Source organism: Thunnus maccoyii, chromosome 5 (genome assembly GCF_910596095.1).
Source record: "Thunnus maccoyii chromosome 5, fThuMac1.1, whole genome shotgun sequence".
NCBI lineage: Eukaryota > Metazoa > Chordata > Actinopteri > Scombriformes > Scombridae > Thunnus > Thunnus maccoyii.
The window spans coordinates 2982168-2998109 of record NC_056537.1 but is presented as its reverse complement, the minus strand read 5'-3'; the positions used below and the strand labels follow the sequence as shown (position 1 = coordinate 2998109).

General features: G+C 40.5%; 1 protein-coding gene across 1 annotated transcript in view; it reads right to left on the bottom strand.

The window, feature by feature from the left end:
- The window catches only part of LOC121896703 (RNA-binding Raly-like protein), a 68490-nt gene extending 52984 nt beyond the window's left edge, over positions 1-15506 (bottom strand). The window contains exons 1-2 of the mRNA XM_042410631.1: positions 15397-15506; positions 1316-1388 (exon numbers count right to left, since the gene is read on the bottom strand). Of these exons, the coding sequence (XP_042266565.1) occupies positions 1316-1388; positions 15397-15433 (110 nt within the window). The 5' untranslated portion in view covers positions 15434-15506. The remainder of the gene's footprint in view (positions 1-1315; positions 1389-15396) is intronic.
- Between the last annotated feature and the right edge of the window lie 436 nt (positions 15507-15942).

Here is a 15942-nt window from a genome sequence, read left to right as displayed (position 1 = left end):
GGTACAAACAACGGTTTTGGTCTCTGTAGCTAATTTCCTCTTTCATGACAACTGTACGGGGGGTGAATTTTTTTATAACTCACTCGTTTAAATTTTATTAAGCTGTAAAGTTCTGCATAATGAAGGACATGGCTGCTTTGAGTGACAGGTCCGCCAGCCGCTAGGTGGCTTGTTTCAGCCATTCGGCCCGCCTCTTTGCCCATTTTTGATTGGCTGGGAGTTAGACAGAGTCACGTACTGCCAAGATGGCGACGGCCGGAGCGGCTCACTTTGATCTTCAAAACCGCTCTTCAGAAACCAACGGGTGACGTCACGGTAACTACGTCCATGTTTTTATACAGTCTATGGTCTGTTCTTATATTCTGGATCTGATTCAGGCTCCAACATGTACGGATAAATTTGAGAAGTTGCCATTTCGAGTAAAGAACAAGAAAAAGAAGTGAAATCCTGCTACTATAGTTTGTTTACGTAGCCTCCGGAGCCCGAGGAAGCTTCCTGAAGCTGACCAATCAGAACAAAGCGGGCTCATCAGGAGGCGGGTCTTAAAGAGACAGGAGCTAAAACAGCCTGTTTCAGACAGAGGCTGAACTGAGGGGCTGCATAAAGGACCAGTAGAAGATAAATAAGGGCTTTTTAACTATAAGTCATGCAAAGATATTCCAGTAGAGCCCCAGAATATATATAAATATAGAGCTGGAAATGTGCACAATATGTCCCCTTTAATGTATGTCAGAAAATCACACCAGATTTAGTTGGTTAATGCTGTGAACATTATTCACTCTTGCAATCAAATATTCTAAAGAAGCAGTTTCCATCATGAGCCTATTCTGCACACGCTGGTGTATGTGGACTCTTCAAACTACTTAAAATAAGTCTGGCTGCTACAATAAAAACTGTTACTGCCAAACCAAAGTCTGCTTTAAAGATTTATCCCATTTATCCCAGACACATTTGTAGGGATTGAGATTGTTTGAGGTTGTTTGAGACACTCGTGCCAGGTAAAATAGAGACAAAGCTCAGCTGAGTGTATAGTTATTTCCTGAGAAAGGAAGTTTATTGAAATGACTTGCTTTGGAATAAAATCTTAATGACTGGAGAAACAGAAGGGGATTCATTTAAACCCAGAAAAGTTATTTCAACTGTAAATCATTCCAAGATATTCTAGTAAAGCTCAACAGTATAAATATAAATCACTACAGGCTGCAATTACACTCTTCTGTGTGTGTTCGGCTGCATTTACTTCAGTATTAACGTCAGTCTTATCAACACCGGCTCCTCCTCCGGCTCTACCACCCGAACCGTGATGCAGACTCACCTGTCAAGGGCGCTGCTTCCTCTCTTGGTCGTCGTGGTGCGACCGGCTCTCAGCTCGCCGTTCATCCCGGCGTCTGAAAAACAAACCATCAGATCAGGTTAGCCGCTGACGCCGTGTGTCTCACCGCCTGACCTGAGGGAGACAGCGATGAAGGTGGGCAGGTAACACAGCCTGACCCTGCTGCAGGCTCACACACACACACACAAACACACACGACTGCACATGACACAAACAAACTCCCATACACCATTGTGGTTTATGACTCACAAAACCCTGCCCAACCCCCCCCCATCCTCTCCACTCACACACACACACACAGACCCAGCAGGCTCAGCCGGCCACCTTAACGAGCGGCCTGAGAGTCTAATTGGCCTCCATCTGTCAGACTGAAATTCATTTCCTTTCACTTTCATGTTGCTTCCAATAACAAACATGCACCTGACTGTCAGCCTGGGAGTCTTAATGATGATTAACGATGAAAAAAAACCCATTAATTTCACAACTCAAATATTTAACTCAATCACTTTCTATTCAAAATACTTTGCTAATGCCGATGGTGCTTTCACTTGCATCTATGCTGCTTTTGAACCTTCTCCATCACTTCTTCCTCTGATTTTACACTGTGTACATTCCGGGATCGATCATTGATCAGCGGCAGAGGCAAGTCGTATTGATCAGCGGAGGATTGTGGGAAACCTTCCTCAGATTAACTCTGATGGATCTGATATAAGTTCCACAAAATAAACTTAAAAACTTTTCTCTCTCAATATTCTGTTTTTCTTAGTGCCATCAATAGTCAGTTGGTCTTGTTTTTAATGTGACCATTAGCTGTATTTTAGCCATTTGTATTGTTGTTTATTTTGCTGTTTATGTTGGATTTCCTGTTGTACTTCTTCTCTAGATCTTTCTCAGTCTGCGTTCTTGTCTGTCATCAGTCGAGGCATGAGCCAAACAAACTTACTCTTATAATTTGTTATTGTGTCCACAAGTTTAGATTTTTTAGGCCAGAAATAAACCATTTAGATTTCAGATATATTGATGATTTATCAACATAATAAAAATTTACCCTGTTGAGATATCAGGACCTGCTGGCCTGTTAACTCTAAGATCATCTTGGGGAAACAGTCTTAGCTTGAAGTCCTTTAGTAATTTACTGGTGAGTCTGGTGTCGCTGTAGCGTTTTAAACATTATATTTAATTCCTTTTGGAGGATCTTAATCTAATATGTGCTGCTGCTGAAGTGCTTTGTCTGAAGGTAAAGTTGGTCCAGACTGAAATATCTCAACAACTATTGGATAGATTGGCAGGACATTTTGTTTATACATGCATGATCACCAGAGGATGAATCCTCTATTATAGCTATTACTGCTGTTATTGTTATTGTTATTGTTATGATTGTTGTTATTCTGTCCCCCTCCTCCCCCTTTCCCTCTTTCTTTCTCTCTCTCAACCCAACCGGTCAAAGCAGATGGCCGCCCACCCAGAGCCTGGTTCTGCTTGAGGTTTCTACCCATTAAAGGGGAGTTTTTCCTTACCGCTGTCGCCAAGTGCTGCTCATGGGGGAAATGTTGGATCTCTGTAAATTAAAGAGTACGGTCTAGACCTGCTCTATGTGAAAAGTGCCCTGAGATGACTTTTGTTGTGATTTGGCGCTATATAAATAAAAAATTGATTGAAATTGGTTGATAATCACTCTGGTGATAAGTTTTCACTCGTCCAGTGAAATATTTCACAATCACTCAATGGGCTGCCACTTAATTTGGTACAGATACTCATGGTCCCCAAACAATGAATCCTAATGACTCTGGTGATGCTTTTTCTTTGGTCCAAACTGAAATATCTCACCTTTGGACGGATTGCCTTTGGATTGTACAAACATTCATGGTCTCAAGATGATGAATCCCAGTGGCTTTGAATCCTCTGAGGTTTCCTCTTGGACCACCACCAAATGTGACAAAAACTATTTGATGGACTGCCATGATATTTGATATGAATTGTCAAAACTTTGCTCTCTTGACTTTATATCTAGAGGCATCATCTTGTCAGATTTCTTTGGTTTATGACTAAATACCTGCTGTACTTTGTGATCAGTGCTAATTAGAAAATGTCAGTAGGATTCATTCTCTGGAGACCATGAATGTTTGTTTCTAATAGTTGTTGAGATATTTCAGTCTGGGGCAATGTAGTGGACCAGCCAACACTGCCACCTCTATAGAGCCACGCCACTAGCATGGCGTAAATTAAGGGTTTTCTTCTGATCACAAAATAATGATTTTGTGAGATTATGATAACAGTTTTATTGAGATCATAAAGCGACTTCCAAATAATCACAAAAAAACCTTTCCTAGCGTTCGCTCAGGCTTTCCACAGCCTGTTTCCCTCCATCTCTTTAATCAGAGTTGAAGCGTTCAGTCGCCATTTGGGTTTTGTAATTGAAAGCTGAGAGCAGTCTGTCTCTCCAAGACCTCCATCAGAGCTCGGTCGCAGCTCTGAGGACCCCCCACGTGTCAAACCATGTTCCACGAGGCAGCAGCTGGCCCTTCGCCTCCCATCATCCACCTCTCCCCACCCGCAGCGCTGACAGTCAGTGGCAGGGTTGTTTGTGGCTGCCTCGCCAGCTGCAGCTTGTAGGACATTAGTCTTTTAGTGTGAGGTTTATGAGCGCCGTCACTCACCATCTGTTAACTGCCGGGGTGCCTTTAATCACCCCCCTCCCGAGATCGATAAGGCTGCCAGGTCGCCACAACGCCCGCAGCGTGCTGAACGCGTGATTGTGCATCCTCGACTGAGTGATTGCAGCTATTTGCTTGGTTATTGCTTTGCATTGTTTGGACGACACATCAGCTTCAGAGAGAGGTAGGGAAAGGCGGAGGAGGTGGGAGGAGAAAGAGAAGGAGAAAATGAGAGAGGAGGGAAGGAAAAAGAGAGTGATGACAGGACAATTTCACACCCTTATGGTTATTGGTTTTCAGGGACAGGCTATTCAAAGTTTGGCAGGAAGTCTGGAGCAGAGCAGAGGCCGGCTGCCGGCGTTCGGATGAGACCACAATGAGCACATCAGTCCATCTATCTATGTTTGTTTTGAACTGTTTGTCAGGTAATATCTGTTTGTTGTACAAAGACAATGATGATGTGTCCGCCTCCGCCGGATTTGCGTCTGTTTTGATGCACAGAAAAGTTCAGAGTGACTGAACAGACGGATTGTCATCATCTGGTCCGAGTAAAGCATCAGCACAAAGGCTAAAAGTTTGTTTTTGTGGCTCCATGTTGCAGTATTTTGATTCTATGTCAAAAATCTTTTCAATAAACAAACTGACAGATCAGCGACAGATGAGTGTGGCAGCAGAAAGTCTTGTTTGTGACCCTTTTCTCTGTAGAACATAAACCAGATTTCCATCCAAATGTAGCGCAAATTTTATTGTATTAGGAGTTGGTTCTTCAGGATAAACAGTTAGTGGTGCTGATTGAGGAGGAAAAAAGGAGATGAAGGATGCATCCCAACTTGCAGTCTTCAGCACTTGCATGTTCACGCACTGCCAGGTAGTAGTAAACGTGTCCAACATCCGAAATATAGCAACATATGTTGCACTTAGCCCGTGCTTGATGCACACTTCTCCTAATACTGTTTCTAAGTGTATCCCACAATTCACCACTGTATGTTGTGCAGCACCCGTCCAGTAGTTGACGGTAGCGCGCCAGTCGGCTGGTTTCAGAACCAACAAAAATCTACAGACAAGAAGAAGCTGTAAGTTTATAAATTGGATTTTGCATCAATATTATTATTAATATCCGAACACTAAGTTATGGCAGAACCTCTGATGGTGTCATGTAATATTAACAATGTTCTTGATGGGACTGATAATATCTGACACTGTCAAGATGAATATTAAATATCATATCAGTGATTTTAAGAAATATGTTCCATTCATAAACAAATGTTATCAGATAAAAACCATTCAAAATGATATTATATTATTTATCTTTTATGTAGCCTAAATGAAACCTACATGCCTCCAGATAACTTGATTTAATTGCTTTGTATTTCATCTCCCAGCTCCTGAATGTGTTTTATTTTTACACTCATCTGACTGTAACACTCTTTGGTTGATTGTACTCTTACTTCAACAAATCATCTGAGCTTGATTGTGCCATGAACAGTATTTTATATTTGCGAGAGTGACAGGAAGTCCTATAAATCAATCTCAGTGAGCTCTGATGAATCTCCACACTTTTCGCTGTCTTACTGGGAATTTGGGCACCGTGACAGTCACCAGAAATACATCACTTGACTACTTACATAAGTGTGGGTATTGGGACGGACCCGACGTCATTAAAGAAGCAGCAATCAAAGCTCAAACGATGGAAAACTATGTGGAAATGTGATGGAAATATGATGTCTCTGTTCTGTTACTTCTGGAAAAGTAAAAAAAAACCCATTACAAACGAAGCCTTCAGAGCAGCTGAAACCTGCGCTTTGTCTTACAGGGAGCATTTTGACATATGTTCACCTCCCATTTTGGAAGTTTGACCATGTTTAACATCATAAAAGTATGTAAATGACAGAAAAATTACAAAAAGCAGAACATGTCCCCTTTAAAGGAAGCAGTAAAGTGAGAGCTCATCATTCAGACCATCTGGATAATCACTGTGGAGATTAGGATCCATTTAGTTTCCTGTTGCAGAACTCTTTTTTATCTCCTCCACATCCTGCTTTCGTTATTTTCTGCGTGTCTGTTCATCCACATGGTGTCTCTGAACAAACTTGTCTGATCTTCAACCTGTCAAAATGTTCCACAACAACACAGAAAAACTCTGAGCTTTGTGGCTCTGTGGATGTCATAACCACACAGCAGTAGAAGAAGAAGTACTCAAATCCTTTATTTACTTAATATTATTAACATTGCATTTCATTAAATTATTAAAAGTACTTGTTTTGGAGAAAATAGGTCCCAGTGACTGATGTATTAGATATGTTTAGTGTTAAGTACACAGTTAATACTGAAGCATAAGCAGCATGTTACTGTTGTAGCTGCTGGAAGTGGAGCTAGTTTGATGTACTTTAGTTTAGTCCAGTGGTTCTCAACCTAGGGGTCACGCCCCTCCAAAGGGTCACAAGATAAATCTGAGGGGTCATGAGATGATTGATGTGAAAGGAAAGAAGAAAAACCAAAGTTGCTTCATGAATTCAGATTCTTTTGTCTGTGTACTTTTGTCTTACTGTTGATTTTTTGTGAAATAAATTGAATCAATTAGAAGGAAACCATGTTAGATGTTTGGAGGTAAAAACTGCTAACAACACATCTGAAACGTGACAAGCAACCACAACTACGCACTGAGTACAGTGCATGATACGCATCACAACTAACAATACAACTAATGATGAAAGGTAAAACATTTCCCTCTGAATTTTAGTGGAGTGGAAGTATCAAGCAGCATGAAATGGAAATACTTTAGTAAAGTAAAAATACCAAAAAATGAGTAAATGTACTTAGTTAAATTCCATCACTGTCACACAGTAACCTGATGAACAGACAATCACCTTCAGCTCAACACATTCAGAACCCATGAACCTCCCACAGTCATCACCGGTGATGCCTTCACTGACTTCTACAGATTTCAGCCATGCATGTCAGGAACACACTGAAGGAAAATGAACACCAACCACAGAAGTAAAGACACCTCTTGTATACAAGCTCAGACACTTTCCTTCTTTGATTCTACACTTCAGTAACTGAAAGAAATGTCACTAAAAACAACTATATAGACATACATTGGCTTATTTGAGGTAATCAAGGTCGTATTGGTACAATTTCAACATGACTTTAACAATGCAAGACAAACAAAAACAATGCAAGTGTTAATCTACTGATAATGAATACATAATATATGGTAATAATACAAGATATCTATTATTCAATAGATAACAAAAGAAAATCTACTGATAACAAAATAAAATAATGAGATGTTAATAGTAGGCATAATACAAGACAGCCATCATTCTATAAATAACAACATTAAAAACAAACAAAAAACAAAAGGAGATGGTGGCGGTGAGTAGAATATGGTAAGTACAAGTATATTTATAAATGTCTGTCTGTCTGTATGTCTGTGTCTCGCTGGTTGTCTCTTTTGTTGTAGCAGGAAGTGACATATTTAGCAGCCAACACTGCACATTCTCTCTTTTCCCCCCAGAATGAGGACTCGTTTCTACCTCCTCTGTCAGACTTTTTTCCCCAGATTTTGGAAAGAATCCCTCCCTAATATTTCTGTAGTTTTGAGGTCTGTATCTGTTCGTCTCTGTTGCCAGACTGGGGTCACTGTCAGCGTCTTTCTCAGGTTCTTATCAGTTACTGTGGTTGGGGAGTCACAGTATACTGTCTGTTTAGGGCCAAATATGTTTCTAGATTGTGTTGTGATCATGTAATATCATTCCAGTAAGTGATTTATTCTTGGGGTTTTTTTGTAGTTATAACTTGGTCAGGTCTTCTCTTCTGATTGATAGTGTAATTGATCTGAGGCTGGATGTGGTTTGTGATGTCAGAAGGTGAAAGGTCAGCCAGCCTCAGGACCAGTTGACTCCTTTCTATGTTCAAGTCTTGCCAGACAGGAGCTTTATAATGGTAACAGGCAGGGTTGCTCTTTTTAAATTTGATAGCTCTTCTTTGAATACTTAGACATAAAGATATTGGCCTAATTCAGGCCTGTATGCAGAGTTTGGGGTTTTTCTTTGTAGCCGAACAGATTTTTGTCCTATTTTGTCCAAACATTTTGTAAGTGAGGGGCCTCAGACCTCACTGCCATACAATGCAGTTGATTCTATAACTGATTTAAATATTTTGAGCCATGTCCTAATTGGAATTTGGATTTGAATTGAACGCTTGACGGCATAGAAAACCCTTTTTGCCTTCTCTGTGAGTTCCTTCACAGCAGGTGAGTATAAGTATTTGTTTGTTCTATTTGGGTTCTGCCTGTTTTAAATGTTGGGTCATTTTTTGGAAGGTGATAATTTTGGTCTTCTTCACATTAACTGTCAGGGTCCTGGTGTGACCATCCTGATGGAGAAGGTCCAGGTTCTGCTGAAGACCTTCTTCAGTAGGAGACAGTAAGACCAGGTCATCTGCATTAAACAGACTCTTGATTTCTGTGTCTTGAAGAGTGAGACAAGGTGCTGCTGATTATTCTAACAACAACGTTCATTGATATAAATATTGAAGAGGGGCTGAGGTTGCGGCCTTGCTTCACCCCTCTACCCTGTGAGAGGAAGTCTGTGTGTTTATCTCCAATTTGTTATTTTCATATCTTGATTTAACTACATCAAAAGACTCCCCAACCAATACCACTTTCTATTAGTTTAAAAAGTAATCCGTCCAGCCAGACTGAATCAAAAGCTTTTTGGAAATCAACAAAGCATGCATGAATTGTGTCTTTATTTTTGATTTACATATTTATCAGTTAGTGTGTGTAGGGTGAAAATGTGGTCAGCTGTACTATAATTTGGAAGGAATCCAATCTGACTTTTGGTTAAGACACTGTGCTCGATGAGGAAATCTATAATTCTCGAATGTAGAAAACTGACAAATAACTTCCTCAAGTCACAATTTACACAGATGCCTCTGTAGTTGTTGGGATTAAATTTGTCTCCATTGTTGAAGATGAATGTGATCAGCCCTTCACTCCAGCTTTCAGGGAAATTACACACACTCAGTACCAAGTCGAATATCTTTAGGAAGGCCAGTTGAATTGAAGATGTCAGATTTAAGATGCTTTTTTAGGCTGCAGAACCTTCAGTTTGTCTTCCAGTTCTAATTCTGTGATTGAGTAATCCAGTACGGATTAATAGCTCTTTCAAGATCTTTCAGTATTTCTGAAATCAGTGCTCAATGCTCTTGTTTGGAGGTTTTCTATAGAGACCTTCAAACTGATTTTTCCATGTATCTCCATTTTGAAAGGACTGTTGTAATGTTTCTTGGTAAATAAGTTCCAATAATCCAAGAATTTATTTGACCCCAGACACTCTTCAATTATTTTAAATGGTTTTGCAGATATTGTTTTTTTTTTTTTTGCTCTCAGTGTGTTTTTATATTGTTTTAGAGTCTCACAGTAACTAAGGCGGAGCCCCTGGTTGTCTGGATTCCTGTGTTTTTGGTTCAAGACTTTTCATAATGTCTTCCTAATGGTTTTGCAGTCTGGATCAAACCACCTTTCCCTGTTCACTTTCTTTGGTTGTTTTGTTTTGCATTTTAAGGCCCAATGGTCAAATATGTGGTTAATGTTTACCTGACACAGCTCTACACCTTCTGTGTTCTCAGGGTAGATTTGGCCCAGATAGGAGTCTAGAAGAGATTGGATTTCCTCACTGACCATTGCTTCCTGGTACTGCTCTGGGCTGTTTTGTGCCCATCTGTATCGCTTCTTTATTTTGTACAGCTTAAAGCATTGAGAACATATGTTTGCTGTGTCTGCTCTTTTCAGATACAAAGTGATCTGATAGTGATCTGATAGAAGTGTTTGTTCTTTCACTGTGAAGGCTCTCAAAGAGGTTTGGTCTAAATCTGTCATAGCATAACCATCAGCGCTGCTGCCATGTTTTGAACAATACATATAATGTCCAAAGGAGTCCCCTCACAGCTTTACATCAACACTGTACACACCCAGCACTCCGCAATGCTGTAAAACTTGTTTTCCACTCTTGTTTCTGTTTTTGTCATAAGTATTCCTGTTGGAAAGGATTGGAAAGTTAAGGTTGGCTCCAGTGATGTAACTGTCACCTCCAGGACTAGTAAAGTCCAGCTCCTCACCAGTTCTACATCTCCAGTGATCAGCACAAGATCCCTGGTCCTGGAAATGACTTATCTCTTCTTCTATGGTGGAGAAAATCTCCTCATTGAAATATGGAGATTCTTTTGAGGAATATAAAAGCACATAAACTGGAAATTATATCTTTATACATTTTTAACCAAATGTGATATTTCCCTTTTTCATTATTTCTATTGAGTCTGCTAGTTCTGACTTATACCATATCAACATTCCTCCTGAGTCTCTGTTGTGGGTGACTGGTTTAGTTTTGTTGATTGGACTATAAACTCTCGATAGGTAGGGGGACAACCAGGCCAACCCTGAATATTGCAGACAAATATGCTAAATGATTTCATTGCCACTGCAGCAGACTGATCATGACTGTTGCCCATAAGAGCATAATGTACTCAGCATGTCCTGGATGGCTCTACATTCACTGTGGACAAGCCTGCTGCTCCTCTGATAGTCTGCTTGGTTGGATCTGTTCCTACTGCTGCTGTGGAGGTTGTGTGAAAGGTCTGGGAGGTGGCAAGGTCCTTGGTCTGGGGTTGGTTTGTGCAGACTGGGTATGACTGATGCTGTCCTGAGGTCTGAGCTGTGGTGGTGGTTGTAGGTGCTGCTGCTTGGGCCTTGTTTGGTAGGCTCTCCTCAGCATGCTGTTGGCAGGTCCTGGGAGGTGCCTCTCTGTTGTTGGAGTGTTGCTCTTCCTGTTGAGTGTTCGTCTTCGGTTCAGTGACATCTTTCAGTGTTTTAGTGAACAGCGGAACTGCGTCCTTGAAGATGTGTACATGATCATAAAGATCTTGTACAGTGAGAGAGGGGTAAGGGGTTCACAGTCTCTGAAGATGCTGACATTCACTTTGTGTATTGTGTATGGGTGGAAATCCTTCCTGGGTGACACAGTGGACATCACTATTTTAAGTAAGAAAAGGCTCTCTGAGTGACAGCTCTACAAGACAGGACCACTCTCTCCAGTTGTGCTCTGGGGTCATTTGTACTTGTGTGGATCAGGGTGTGAGACTCAGAGAGAATACCAATGGCTGCCTTTGTGTTTGGACACCAAAGTTTTGCCACCTTGTGCTGGGGGAAAAGCCTTTTCTCACCAATCAATTTTCCATTTGAGTCAATCAGTAACACAATAGCTGCTTTTGCAGTGGGATTGTCTGGTCTAATGGGAACATCTTAGTGGCTGCTGGACTCTGGCTGCTCTGGCTGAGAGAGGGGATCATCTTGCTGGGTGTTGACTGTGGTCAGTCCTTAGTGGCTCAGACTCAGTGAGGGAGGTCGCCTGCTCCTTTAAACTATCCAGTGCTTTGTTTCTCTCCTTGAGTTCCTCTATCAGAGCAACAAGTTGAATCTTGTGGCTGTGCGTCTGCAGATCTCCCAGAAGTTCTGATAGAGCAGCAAACTCTCTCCTGTGACAATATTTTGACAATGCAATAAGCTCACTCATTCGTATCAGGCTCTCTTTCTCTTGCTGTAGCTCTCTCACTTGTTCTGTCAGAGTGAACAAGTCTTTCTTGTGGTTTTCTCTGTCTTTAAGTAATTGTTTTTGATGGGTTGTCTGTATGATTTATTGCTCTTTTCTCATCTGCGCCATCTGTTGTTGTTGTAAGAGCTGTGCTGAGCTTTTGTCTGTCTGATTCAAGACCATTTCCCTTAGCTGCATCAGCTCTACTTCCAACTGGGTGAAAAGTGCTCCTTCAGGTCTGTAAAGGAGGTCGTATGTGGAGGGGTCAGGGTCTGCTCTGTGTCATCATGGTGCTCCTCCTCAGTTGGGATGGTAGAGACAGTTGGAGGGTCTGTCCATAGGAGAGGTGGAAACTGTCCTGGAAAGGCTTGAGATATGCCTGTAACATGACTTTACCACCTCTATAAACATTGACAGTTGTCATTATGCTGTTAGAGTCCTCTGAGTCCCTGATCTTTAACTGCAACTACTCCTTGTTGCCCTTTTTTCTGCCACTGAGGGCTGATGGTGGATAAAGGCTCTGTGCCAGGCTTCAGGTCTGTCAGTTTAGAAGATGAGATTACTCATTTCTCCACTTTTAAAAAGATCAGCATAAAGGGTTTCTGGCTGTTTGAATGTGCTTCTCTCTGTGTCATTTTTAACGTCTGGTGTGTGTTGATGATGAGGGAGGGTTTGCTGCTGTATTAAATCGTTCATTGGTCAGGTTTCTTTGAATAAAAGTTCAATAAAAACTGACTCACTGAGTGATGAAGTTACACCATTGGTTGGCTGAAAGTCGCCTAAACTCGGGACAGCCAAGTATCCCAGAATGCATTTCGCACCACCTGTCAGCAATGACTAAAGCTAAAAGCTGTTGTAATTTTTGCTTCCTCCCAGTCTTGTTTAGTAAAATTGATTGATTCCAGCTTCTCAAATGTGAATATTTTCTGGTTTCTTTAGTCCTTTATGACAATAAGCTGAATATCTTTGGGTTGTGGACTGTTGGTCAGGACAAAACAAGACATTTGAAGACGTCATCTTGGGAAACAGTGATCGACCTTTTTCACCAAACAACTAATCGATTAATTGAGAGAATAATCAGCAGATTAATTGATAATGAAAATAACTGTTAGTTGCAGCCATAATTCTTGAGTTGACACTAAGGGACACTTTACACAATATGATGCTGTGTAAAGTGTCCTGTAGTGTTTTGTCTGTATTGATTTGATTGCTTTGATTCACAAAGCCTCTCCAGCAAAAATTAAAGTTCAAATGCAATTTTCAAACTGTGGCGTCATCACGAGTGATGCAGCCGAAGTGTTCAGTCTGATTACTAAAGCGCTTTGTTGTTTTCATAGATGATTGTTAGACTATAATATTATAATAGATTTAAAGCCTGCGCACAGTTCCGTCTGTAAATGAGCGAACACTTTCACTCTTAAAACTGAGCTAACTGAACCTGACATAATAAGTTCAATAAACCTAAGACAATACGTTCAGCCAGCAACCGTTTAGTCCTAAGGGTTGCTTGTCAGATCTACTTTCCAGATGCATTCATTCTTCCAGCGGTAAAAGAGTTTCAGGGACATTTCTTCACACCCCGGTGATCACAGCTTCTGCTGAAATGTTAGCAGCCACATTCAAGCCTGTTTTGGAAACTGTAACACTGATATTGTTCTTCATCTGTGACCTTGGATGACGAGGATGTGTGCGCTGACATTTCCATAATTTTATGGATGAATAAACAGAACCTTGAACTTGACTCGCTGGTAATGAGTGTGGAGGCTGAAGTGGATATCTAATCTTCATCATGTTTAGCACAGTTTTCATCAAAGAAATTACCTTTGCATCAGTTTTGATCATTTTTCTTTAAATTGTTCATCATACATCTGATAATATTATATGAGTGCAATGCTAAATCTGTGGATTCCTCATTTAACACTGAAACCAACCAAATCCTCAACAGCTTTTCAAAGAAACAGACAGATGTGTCTAATATGTTTTTTTCTATTAAAAAACACAAATTACCTGATTAAATTTCTTAAAATGACACCTCCTTCTCCCTCATTGAAAAATCCAGAATCTATGAATATACAATTATTATTCATCTCAAAACTTTAACTGTTGGACACAAGATGTTTCCTCCTTCACTGTAAAGTCTACTCTCAGTGTTTGTGCACTGGAGGCTTCAAGTTTCCACATCACAGTTGTGTAAGTTGCATACTGGACCAGGATTGGCTTCCAAACCACACATTAATAATAATAATAACTTTATTTATAGAGCACTTTTAAAAACAGAGTTTACAAAGTGCTACTCAAAAATCTCAATGATCTCGACTGTCCCTTAAACTCAGATTTTTTGATAAGCACAGAGAAACTTTCCAGCAGATAAATGTGAAAACAGCCTTCAAACTCTGCAGATACAATACATCATTCTGCACAGTGAAGCTCAAACATCCTACTGAAGGAAAAAGATGGGAAATTATTTTTTCAGTGGAGGGGGACTAAAAAAACACCAATTGAAATCACATTTAATCATCCCTCTTTGCAGTCAAAAATAATGCCATCATGTTTTTTTAAAAAATATATTATTAATAGTTTTGTATTATTGGAATGAAGAAAAAATGTCTTTGGGGAAATATCAGAAATGCTCATTTTTGTCTCAGACAGCAGGGGGGCGTGTCAGCATCTGTGTTTGATTGACAGCAGCTGTCAGGCTACTGATGTCACATACACAAAAGAGACAAAGTAAACAAACTGCTGTAGCTACAAGTCATGGACAGACAGTGAGTTGTTAGCAGTGGTATTGAAAAGTAAGAACGAGACATTTGCAGGTATGTTTACATGCTGTGTAATGTGCTGCAGTTGAGCAGCTAATTAGCTATCCATCCTGCTAACTGACGTCAGTGGTGAATGTTTATTTAGTGGCTTGTTCAACAAATAAAGCTGCAGGACAGAACGTGTGTTCATGTTTGTCAGTTAGATAAGAAGGAGACTTTAGCAGGAAAGCTAATGTGGGTTGTTGTTTAGATTCTGTGTCTTTTGTGTTGAGTAGCAGGATGCAATCAGGCTCAGTGTGACCATCTGCTCTGCTGATGACAGAACGACACGTTATCGCTTTATGCAAAGATTTGATTTGCTTAATGGAAATAAGAACTCCAGATACATAAGGTGTGGCAACATAATGGTATTTAATCAAATAATGTAAAACTAAGGGGCACCATCATGAAATCAAAGAATTTAAAATATAAATATATACCTTTTGGTTTGTGATTTTTTTTCTCAAATGAGAAGTGATTTACAGAGCTGATAGAAAAAGGCAATTTTATTTCAGTTGGACTTTATCAAAAATGCATCAGTGTAAAAAATTAATATGTGCCAGTATGTCATTGTCATATATTATCAGCATCTACCTCAGAACTCTAGTATCTGGTGTGTGGCTTTCCCCTGCAGGGTCCCAACAGTTAACAGAGGAACATCCCCTCATGCTCTGCTCCTGATGAATGAAATATAACACTGAGAATATCTTTATCATGTGAGCTGATCCTCTTTCTGCACAGCCCACATCTCAGCTTAAAGGACAATTCTGTCTGTTCTCAACACAGCTCTTGTTTCTATACTTGTGTCCTCACATGATTACACATATGATGAAGCTGAAGTCGCCTTAGTGAATCAGCTACACACACACACACACACACACACACAGAAAGAAAAACTCCAAACCACATGCAAACAGGCGCAGCCATGCACTCACCTGGCACACACATACACATCTGCATGTCTTGGATTTAACACTAACAGTGTATTGTGATGTGTGTGTGTGTGTGTTACTCACGTCTGTCTCTGTGGCAGTCGCTCCTGAAATGGGTCATAACAACAGAAGAAGAGGAGGAGGAGGAGGAGGAGGAGGAGGAACAGAAGACTTGTCGACTCAGAGAGAGAGTGTGTGTGTCTGACTGAATCCTCCCTCACTGATGGAGAGAGGGAGGCAGAGGGGTGACCGCTGAGTATGGCAGTGGGATGTACCATCTAACACTCTGCCGAGAGGGGTGGAGGAGGGGGGATTAGTTCATTTATCTGCAGGACGGGGGGGAGGAGGGGTGCGTGAGAAATAAAGCTCCGTTAGGTAAAAAAATATTTAGCCCCCTGATGAAAGCTGAAGTTTTGACTTTCATAGTTTACATCAAAACTTTTAGATTTACTTTGATAATCTGATAGAAAAGTGTTTATAAGAGACACCGGAGGTCGATTAATCGATTAGTTGACCGACAGAAAATTAATTAGCAACGTTTTTGATGATTGAATAATCAGTTCAAGCTATTTTTGAGTAAAAATAGCAAAAATTCACTGGTTCCAGCTTCACCAAATATGAATATTTTCT